The sequence below is a fragment of the Fukomys damarensis genome, unplaced genomic scaffold (assembly GCF_012274545.1).
Source record: "Fukomys damarensis isolate Sample0158 unplaced genomic scaffold, DMR_v1.0_HiC HiC_scaffold_24, whole genome shotgun sequence".
In the NCBI taxonomy this organism is placed as follows: Eukaryota; Metazoa; Chordata; class Mammalia; order Rodentia; family Bathyergidae; genus Fukomys; species Fukomys damarensis.
In genome coordinates, this window is record NW_022900936.1 from 57,521,250 (window position 1) to 57,532,382 (window position 11,133).

Genomic DNA, 11,133 nt, shown 5'->3' on the forward strand with positions numbered 1-11,133 from the left:
GAATTTGCAGCATTTGTAAGAATTTGTAAGAAAATGGATGCACTTTGAGAGTATAATATTAAGTGAAACAAATCGGACACACAAGCTTAAATACCACATGATTTCTCTTCTATGAGAAACCCAAAGAATAAATAAGTTAAAAAGCAAAATAAAAGATAAATAATAGGGAACAGAAGTTTTGGAAAAAGAAAGAGGATCAAGAGATGGAGGGAGGCAGGGGGGAAGGGAGAGGAAGGGAATAAAACACAAATTAAGATGTGTTATGGAAGCTGGGGATTTAGCTCAGTGGTTCCACCAACTGCCTCAAAAGTGCAAGGTCCTGAGTTCAATCCCTGGTATCAAAAGAAAAGAAAAAAAAGATGTGTTATGTACACATCTTCCCACAATGAATGCAATCATTATATATGGCAAATATATACTAATAAATAAAGAAGAAAATAGATAATTTATCACAGAGTAAATATTAAAGGCTATTTTTAAGCAAAAAATAGAATTACAGAGGTATAGAAAAAATCTACAGCAAGAAAAATTAGCAAAGTTATACTAACAATATAAAACAACAGTAAAATGTTGTCTTGAAATAAAAATACATATAAAAATAAAATACATGACAGAGTATGTCAGTCAAATACATGACAGAGTGGAGAGGATACATGATGTTGAACTGCTCTAAGATTCTTTTCCTCTGGAATTATTAAAATCTTACTAAGTCAGCTGGATATTACAGTCTTTGGAATCACCTGTAAAAGAATAGTAAAGGAATGTATATGTGCTGCCGAAGTAAGCACAAGTAAAGGAATATATAACTAATACCTAATGGAAGAAAATTTGAGGAAAATCTAATCTTCTAATAGAAGGTAAAAAGTGAGAAAAAAACAAGTATAATAAATAAAAATCATTAGTAAGGTAGATTTAGGGCTAAAATACACCAATAATTACATTAAATGTGAGTGAGTATTGTAATTTATTAAAAAGCCTAAAATCGTCCTACAGAACTTTTTAAAAGAAATTTAACCATTATTTATTTATAAGAGATATACTTTTGATATAAGTTAAAGGAAAGAGAAAAATCTTTCATAATTCTTGTGGGGATGGCTGAATAACTGGATGGATGGTTGGCTTATTTACTGTCATGGAAATAAATCAAGTCTGTATGGAGCAATTCTGGTTTAAAAGTTGTGTTTGGGGCTACAGCTCACTGGTAGAGACCTCCCTTAGCATACCTGAGGCCCTAGGTTTAATCCCCAGCACCACACACAAATTTAATTTTTGAATATGTTAATTTTGAGGTGCCAAAATTGTCAAGTTAGATACACAAGCTTGAAGATGAAGGGAAAGATCAGGACTAAAAATAAATATTTGAGATTTATTGGCAAATAAGTGCGATTTAAAGCCATATATGAGAAAGATGAGGTCACTTTACCAAGAATCCCATTCTGCAGTACTTCAAACCTCAAGTCTAGTTCTGCAAATGAGGAGCCAGCAGAAAAGGCTGAAGAGGAGTCACAGTTGAGCGTGATTTATTGGAAGCCAAGAAAAGAAAGCATTCTGAGAAGGATGGAGGGTCAACTCCATCAAATGCTTCTGAAAGGTCAAATGTACAGAGATGTGATCACAGAGCTTGTTATACAGCAATCATCCGGGAACGGAAGTGGTGGAGACAGAAGCCAATCTGAGATGGGCTGATGACAGAATAGGAGGTGGAGACTGTCACCAAGAATGCCACAGAAGGATTTCTGGGTTTCCTGTAAAGGAGCAGTGAAGGGGAAGGGAAGACAGTTAATCACTAGTGAAGGAAAAAAAAAAATCACTTTTTCTTCAATTTCTCTTCTCTTCCCCTTCACTGCTCCTTTACAATGTTCTTAGAGAGTTGTAAGGAACAGTTACCAAGTATAACAGGCAAGGCAGACAGAAGTGTATAGATTCTTCCTGTCGTGTGTTAGATTTGGTTGAGAAAAGACATGAAAGTTTTACCTGATTGCCCATATCCTAGTTCCACGCTGCATTAGTTACCACACTGGGGGTAAGTTATTTAACAGTTTTATGCTTTGGTTTTTTCATATGTCAAATGCGAATAACAACATTTATTTTATAAGCTGGTTACATACATCACTTAGAATGGTGCTCAGTACATAATAAATTGCCATCTTTGCCAAATAAAAATACAGGATGACCAGTTTAATTTAAATTTCAGACAAGTGAAAAATAAATTTTAGTATAAATATAACCCACGTAATATTTATTTAGCAGTCCTATGATTACACACTAAGCATGTCTGTTAAGTATTTAATAATTTTTCCATCTATGTTTCCAGGACACTGGAAATCTATTCCAGTTGTTTCCGTACATCTGTCCCTCCTATGAGGAAATCTCCTGAAGGCAAGAATCATGTCTGATTTATCTCTTTATCCCTGTAATGCCTCCTAATAATATACATTAATTGTGTTACAGAAAAGATATGAGTACTAGGAAATGTAATCAAATACTATCTGCTGTCTTTACTGCTGATTCCTTTTAAATTTCCTCAAAAGATGTATTCTTAGAAAAGCTAGGAGAGGGGAGGAGTCAACCTCCATCACTCCCTATAGCCGCAGTCCTTGACTAGTCAGTGTCCTGCCCTGGCCAGAGCCTGGGCCACTTATGAATTAGTAATGATACACTTTTTTGTTGGCTTGGGGAGGGAAGGAGGACTGAAAACAGCGACATCTCTAATGAAGTAAAACCTGGTGGGTGAGAGACTGAGAGTATGTTTCCCGACACTACTAGAGGGTGTACTCTCAGCATGTTTGAAAGCTCTAGCATTTGTCTTCCTAATATTTTCCTCCTGTTTTCTTAGCCAAGTCTCAGTGTTGCTCAGGGTGGCTAGGAGACATTCTAAAAATATTCATATTCCTAGATTTCCACAAGGTACTCAGCATTGGTGTAGGTAATGAGAGGAAAACAGACATCTCTAGAGTGCTGCCAAGAAAACTATTATTTTCAAAATCACAAAACAATAGACTTGATCAAGTGTGCTGTAATCCCAGCTACCTGGGAGGCTGAGGCAGATGGTCTTGAGTGAGAGACCAGTCTGGGTAACTTAGTGAGTCCCACGTCAAAGAAACACACACACACACACACACACGCATATGCTCAGATGGAAAATCCCTTAGCTCTTTGCCCTTCTACCTTTAATCCTTTTTCTCTTTTGATTTGGCTGGAACATGTATGTTTGTCATAAATGATAACAGATATAACAAGTATAACAGATATAAAAGAAATATTAAGATGATATAAAAACAAATGCAACACATTCATTTATCAAAACTGACTTCAACAATAGTTAATAAAGTCTTAACATATAAATGAGAAAGTAAGCATGTGGTGGTAAACAACAACTGTGTACTAGATTGAACTACAGCTGAAGTAAAATTTTTACATATTTACTCACCAGTGAAACCCAGAACTTCTCTGGTTCAGAGTAGAAGCCACAGAGGATGGGAGAAGGGCTTGGTGGAAAGAAAATCTTAGGTAATGGCTCCTCTTCTTCCTCTTCCTCCTCCTCCTCATGGAATTCTTGTTCTCCATCTTCTCCCCTCTCTTCTACTAGTTTCCCCCTCTTTGCTTCCCTTTCCTTTGCCTTCAACTCCTTTTGTTTTTCTCTCTTTTCAATTTCTCTTAATCTCTTTTAAAAGAGACATTAGGTAGATAAAAAACTACTGTAACATTCATTTATATCACAGGAAATTATAACAAAGATGATAGAAGGAAGATAGGATTCTAGAAAATCTCATAGCTCTGACGTAAAAATTATATTTAAAAATGATTATTATGGGCTGGGGATTTAGCTCAGCGGTTCAGTGGCCTGCCTTGCAAGTGCAAGGACCCGAGTTCAACCCCTGGTACCAAAAAATAATTACTATTTTATCACTAACATTCAAATCAGTGGAATGCCTGTCATCTTTGTTTCATTCACTGGTTTTCTAGAAACTGTCATTCTTCCCTAATTGAGACTTCAAATAGTTTTTCTCTCAGAATTTGTCACTGTCAATCCGGGAACAAGGTGACCTGAAATTGTCCATGAGGGAAGTTGTTCCTGACTTTAGAAGTACAATGATTTAGACCCTCATTGTCTATCAACTGTCCACTGTAAAAGACCCTAACACTAATATTCCAGTCTTCTTTGACTTCTCTTTCGTTTATCCCTTAGAATTACCATCCTCATTGACATGATTTTGTCACATCAATCCCCTTCTAAAAAACACTGTCTAAATTGAAACATCTTGGCTGAGGCAGGAGGCAGAACACTGAGCCAAATCCACAGCCCTTGGCTGGCTTTTGAGGAGCCCCTCCATCTGGTCACAGATTCCCGCGGCATCCCTCCACCGACTGCTTCCCTTTATTTTATCAATCCAGTCTTCATCTCTGGGAAAAAACTGGAAACTCTCACAACTCAGCTTTCCCTCCAGATATTCTCCCAGACTTTATCACCAGCCTCCCCAATTTATCCTTTAAAAATTCTTCCCATTCTCTGTTAAATGTCAGTCACTTCTGTGCAACCCTGTTTGATCTCTTCCCACACCTCCATCAGCCTCAGTCACCTAACCACTCCCGTGCAGACCTGCAACTCCCATTCACTGTTGCTTCCTGATACGGTCAGCTGCTTTCCCCTAAGATTAAAAGCTCCTCAAGGGCAGGTTCTGTTTTATTCTTCCTGGCATTCTCCCAGCACCTCACACAGGGTATTTCATATTCTAATGGAATGGAAAATATTAGAAGGTAATTTTTCAAGATTATCTCGTACCACAATCTTAGATTTGACACTTGAGAAATGGAAATATCTGATGGGCATGTCACTGATTTCATAGGAGAGTACATCGTGATTCTCTTCTTCATTAATGGGTGGATACGGAGCTTGAAGAACATAGCCATTTTCACAGATAATCAGTAAAGTGCTTTCAGGCTGGACAGGGAAGATTAAACATGGAATTTATATTTAGACAAATTTGTACAAGCATAATTCAAAAAGTATAAACCAGAAAAGTATAATTGATATGTATTATAACTATTCTAAAAAGATACTTGATTCTTCTTTGTGGTTATTGCTACTAAGTCTAGTTATCCCTAATGACATCATCATTAGTAGAAATGAACTAAGCCAAGTAAAGGAGGGATGGGTAAGGAAGTGGAGTTAGTCTATCGGAATAGTCAATACTTTTGAGAAAGATGGCTGAAAAGAGAGATGGTACAGTAGGTGGAAGAGAACATAAGATAAAGGAATTTATTTTTTGTAAGTGGGAAAGGCTAGAATATACTTAAATACTGATGAAAATTATCCAGCAAAGAGGTGAAGTTAAATTTATATGGCAGAAAAAAGAACTAAAGAGAAATACTGAAGAAAAAAAAAGATGGAGGGAGTAGAACTCGAAGGACTAGAGACAGAACTGCTAAGCAGGAAAGGAGAAAAGTCCACTGTTGTAAAAGAAGAAAGCAGAGGAGGCAGGTGCAGAGGAAAACGAAATGTCTGCCTGGTAGTGGGAAGGTGAAGAAGCTTCTTCGTGAGGGCCTCTGCTCTTTCCGTGAAGTAATGCCGAGAGACACAGGGAGTTACTGAAGCTGTGAGGAGAGAAGTTTTTAAATGGTCAGCACACGTGAATGAGGGAAAAGCACTGTCCCAGGATTGCTGAGTCATCCAGGGATTGTGTGGGGGCCGTTTGAATCATTATGGTATGGAGGAGCAAATATTCCTTGACATACGACCGTGTCCAGCAGCAGGTAAATGTGAATTAGTTGGGGATATTTGGGGATGCATCTCCAGATAGGTACGCAGAAAAAATACAGAAATAGGGAAGATCAGGGGACTGGAAGAATGCTATGGATCTTTATTTGTCTAGGTCAGTTCAGAGTGCTATAACAGAATGCCATACACTGGGTGGTTTAAACAACAGATATTTATTTTTCTCACATTTGATGGTTGAGGAGTCCAGAAAAGCACCAGTGTCTGGCCAGAGCGTGCCTCTTGGGTTGCAGTTGTCAGTCTTTTGTATTCTCACATAAAAAAAACCACTGTTCTCTCCCTCCCCTTATAAGGCCCCGAATCCCATTCATTCTCCATCCTCATGGCCTAATAATTCCCCAAAGGTGCCACCTCCAGAGACTGTCATTTTGGGAATTCAGGCTTCAAAAAATTAATTTGACAGGAACATGAACATTCAATTCCTAACCCTATGGAAATGAAGAGTTATAAAATTTAAACTACATACGAAAGTAAGGAAAGAATGAACTAATGGGTAACAGAAAGCAAACTAGAAATAAAACACAGGTCTCTGTACCATCAGAGACAAAGACATACTGGAGCAGGAAGAGCCAAATGACTAGGAAGAAAGATTGTCATCAGAGAATGGGTTATGTGAATAGTTAACTCTAATGTGCTGTATTGTGCCGGTATCCCACACACATCCATTTATTGAAGTCCTAGTCCCCGATGCCTTAGAATGAGAGTAAGAAATAGAAACTTTAAAGAAGTAATTAAGTTTTAAAAAGGTTGTAAGAATGAGCCCTTAATCTATTGTAACTACCGTCCTTGTGAAGAGGAGGTGAGGATACAAGCAAAACAGACAGAGGATGTCCATGTGAAGACGCAGAGAAAAACAGCTATGCCAGAGAGGCCTTACAAAAAAATCAAACCTACCACTATCTTAACCTTGGACTACCTTCTAAATTTTTGATAAAATACATTTCTGTAGTTTAAGTTACTTTAACTGTGGTACTTTTTTTTATGGCAAACTAAAATACAGCAATAATAGTGTCAAACGACTGGCTATGAAAGTGCATGGATGAGCTCTAAAGATTATGGGAGATCAGAATTCAAAAGTTCAGTTTGCTGCTGTTTGGTTAATTATCCATGTAGTGGTAATGTCATCCTGAATAACTGCTTGTAGTTTGAAAAGAAAGTTAACTATAATCGAAAGCTTTTTGTTTTTCTTTTTTGGTACCAGGGATCGAACTTGGGCCTTTGCGCTGGGGAGGCAGGCCACCGAACCGCTGAGCTAAATCCCCGACAGGTAAATTATATAATTCCATTTCATTAGGGTCAATTCCTGAAGATTTATCTTGTTCCCCCATTTAGAACGCTTTTGTCTCATTCTTCATTTTCTATTACCCTATGGTGTTAGTGTCTGTACGTGAGACAAAGCAGATACCTCTCTGTCTTCTCAGGCAACTCCATTAATCAGCCTAACCAGAGATTATGGGACTCTCCAACACTTTTTCTCTCCAGGTTGAAGGAGGCAGCAGTTGTTTTTGTATGCATCTTTAAACTGAACTGGGTTGAAGTACTAGCATCTACTCATCCAAAACACAGTTTCCACTCTCTGTCAGGAAGATAAACTGCTATCTAGAATACTGTGCCAACAAAAATATGCTTCAACAATGAAAGAAAAATTACAGAACAGTAAAAACTATGAGATCTTTCCAACAGCAGTCTTGCAATAAATGAGGATCTAAAGAATATGACAAGGGTAGAAGGAAGTTTTCAGAAAGAAGAAAGAATTAATAGCAATGAATTCTATTAGACACCTCAAAATAATGTTCAGAAAATCTAAAGATCACCAAATTCTGACAATTCTGTTTTCTACATATCTCTGCACAGACTTTTCACCCCCTGGTCACATTTTATCTGAAACATAGCTTCCCAAATTATTCTCCTGCCTCTGATCTTGTAGTAATTTCCCCACACTGCTACTAAAGTGATCATGGTTTGTTAATAGTGGGAAGGATGGTTTCCTGTACATAGGGGATCCACCCTTACTGGACAAACCCAAAAACAAAAGGCAGAAGCTTAATGCTTTCAGGCAGGTATGCAGTCTGACAATCTGGTAAGATCTAACTAAGACCTACTGCTTTTGAATAAAAGAGTTCTGCAGCGTGTCTGCTGCACAGAGTAAAATACTTGGAGGTGGGTAATTCTCAAATATTATAAATACAAGTGTTAACAGACAACTGCTTGAAATAACTTTTGAATTGTGCTGGCTTTTTAATCTCATATGTTTGCTTTTATTTTGAAATAATTATAGATCCAAAGGAAGTTGAAAAACTAGTATAGAGAGATACTGCAAGACAGGGAGCACTGTAGGTAGGGAAAAGATAGGATGAAGGACTCCTTGAGCTTTATTAAACATTAATAAGGCAGTTTTAATCTCTGCAGCCAGACTCCAGCAGTTAGATAGGCAAAGACAGCTAGACTCTGAGGAATTAGAAAGACTAAGGCAGATATCTAAACTCAAGCAATTAGAAAGACAAAGGCAAAGAAGTAGGACCAGGAAGTTCCTAGGTAGCTCCACCAACATAAGAATTGTAAACTCCCCTTCTCTTAATACTTTCGCCTAAACTATCTGTCCATAAAGCGCCCACCCATAGTTGTACCTTCTACCAAAGGACAGGGAAAGGTCTCCGGGCTGGAAGAAATCCAAAGTTAGGATGAAAGACAAGCCAGGGAGCCAATCAGATTCTAAGAACCTATATGGGATGAAGATTTCAATAAAAGGAGCAGCAGACAAGAGATCCACAAGTTATTCACTTTTGAATTCTCCCTAGTCAACCACAGTAGCTGTCTGTTATCTCTCTCTTCCTTCTTCCCTGTCTTCATAAGTTGTCTTACTTTATTTTAAACTGCTTTTTTAGTTCTTTATTGATGCTGAGTTTAGGACCACTGGGAACTGACAGTGGCTTTTTGTCCTCCCCTGGATGATTCAGTGCGGCATACCCTGTTATGGTGTACAACGCTCCCCAGATGTTACAATATTATGCTAGTGTTTTACCACTAAGATATAGTCCCAGCCTCTTTTCCCTTTCTGGAGAGTCCCTGCTCCAAATTCAAAACACAAATTGTTTATGTCATACCTGGCCTGAATCAGACCTTCACAGCAAACATGCCATTCTTAGCAAACGACAAGAAAAGGCCCATGCTACCTCAGTAAACAGAACAGATGGCCATAAAGAAAATCTAAGAGACAATGTACACTATCCCTGGCACTGAGAAGTCTAGTAATTGTCTGCTGACTGTCCTTGGACCCTTAATTATAAACATTCCATTTTAGATTCCTTAGGATTATATCCTCCTTTTTAAGCCCATAAAAATTTAATTTCTCTCCCAGCTAGCTGCTAAAAATCATTCAGAATCTCAGCCCTATCTACATACAGACAAACTCCAGTCTTTCCCCACATAAAGCCTGTGTCCGGGTAGCCTCTCGTATGTTGTTTGTAACATTCAGTGGCAAATGTTAGGATAGGGTAACCCTCTTTGGAGGGCTTTATACTTTATCCCAAACACCCTACAGAGGCCACTTGGTGACATAGGTCTCTAGACTTCGCTCAAGCACTCCAGGCAGCTCCTCAGCTCCAGCCATTCCAGCAACTTCAGGCCAGGTAAGGCCTTTTTCCTGCCTCTTAGCCACCTGGGCCCTGCTTTTCCACTCTCTGTGCCTTTTAATGGTCTCTGCAGCTTTAAGATCACCCTCTCTCCTCTCTTCACTATGCCTTTAAGAACGGCCTCCCACCCGCCCCACCGCCTGGTGGCTGCCACCTCTACAGCTGCTCTATACTTCCACCCTTTCTTCTGCTCAGCTTCTCTCCCTCTCCCTTCAAGCGAGAGGACAGAGAGAGGTCCGTTTTGTTCTTCTGTGTGGTAGGTAGGGAAAACATAGGATGAATCTCAGCCCTGTTTGCATCCAGACAGAATAAATCCATCCTGTGTCCATGAGGTCTTTTATGCACCGTTTGTAACAGTTTATACCACTGAGATTTCAATTACCAATTCCCTTGTGAACCTTTTTATTGTCCAGTAATAAAGTTTTTAAACGTATGTATACATACTTTGTGTACACTTTTTGTATGTACTTTTTCTCCTTGAGAATAAAGTCTTCATTCAGCTTAGCAAATTCACCAGTGTTTAGTAAAGATGGTGACAATAATTATTTGTTGATTAATTTTTTAAAGGACTTCTCCAGACAATACTAACATATCCTCCAAAGAGCTTCAAGTTGATTTCAAATGTTTTCCCAATAATCCTGCCAGCACTTCCAGGTTTTTATCTGTATTATTATCTAGGCACTTTGCAGAACACTTAGACAACCAACATTTAGATGAATTATCCTATGCTCACACCTTGTAAATTAGAGATATTAATGATATTAATAGTCAATACTGAAAATTGTTAGGAAAGAAGCAATGGAAGGTTAGAAAAGAGATGATTTGGGAGTAGAGGAAAAGTAAAGAGATAAAAGATAAGGAAAGGGGCCGGGGATTTGGCTCAGTGGTTCCGCCTCCTGCCTCACAAGTGCAAGGTCCTGAGTTCAATGCCCCGTACCACAAACAAAACAAAAAAACTAAATGATGAGGAAAAGTACACTCAGGTTTTAGAATTGAGCTTCTGATTGTCAGAGAGACTGACGACTGAATGATCCAAGTCAGAGCATTCTGATATGTCTAGCCAAAAGTCATCAATGCTGAAGCAAAGCCTGATATAACCCTGTGTTTGGAGAGGCAGTGGTGGCCAACTATTTAGAGTCTGGAAGAGAAAGGAGGTAGTGAGGAGAATACAGAGCCCCAGAGTGTCACTGGACCAGCGGAACTCAGCGGCAGCCACCGGTGCTTTCTGTCACTGTGTTCCTGGGCGTGGGATGAATAAACTCACCTGTTATTCTCTAGCTATAAGATCACTTCATGATGTGGTTATTGAGATTTAAGCTTGAGGAGAGATAATGATAACTTACATGAGAGAGTGTGGACCATATTAACTGGCAAACAGGTCCGGGAGTTTTGATATAACCGATTGGCTTATAATCTTTTTCCACTTCAAAGAAAAAGACAGTGTGATCTTCACTCTGAGAAAAAAGAGACACATTCACCAAATGTATATTACTATGAAATCTAGTTTACAGAGCACAAAAGAGCCTTTAATGGCATATGGTATACTCAATGATCATACAGCTAAGATTTTTCTGAAAACATGATTTAAATTATTTGCTTCATTTTCCCTATTTGTTCCAGTATATGGTTCTGAAAATGTGAATACCATACTTGTACATAAATTCTTTATAAATAAATTAATTCACAAAAAATCCCACAGTGTACATGTTTGCATTTTAATGTATG

The 11,133-nt window shown here is 38.4% G+C and overlaps 1 protein-coding gene across 5 annotated transcripts in view; it reads right to left on the reverse strand.

Moving 5' to 3' along the window:
- Cfap44 (cilia and flagella associated protein 44) overlaps positions 1-11,133 on the reverse strand; it is a 111,973-nt gene that overhangs the window by 60,012 nt on the left and 40,828 nt on the right. For all 5 annotated transcript variants that reach the window (XM_010630105.2, XM_010630101.2, XM_010630103.2 and 2 more), the window contains 3 exons: positions 10,752-10,862; positions 4,784-4,942; positions 3,431-3,664 (listed from right to left, as the gene is read on the reverse strand). In XM_010630105.2, the coding sequence (XP_010628407.1) occupies positions 3,431-3,664; positions 4,784-4,942; positions 10,752-10,862 (504 nt within the window). The remainder of the gene's footprint in view (positions 1-3,430; positions 3,665-4,783; positions 4,943-10,751; positions 10,863-11,133) is intronic.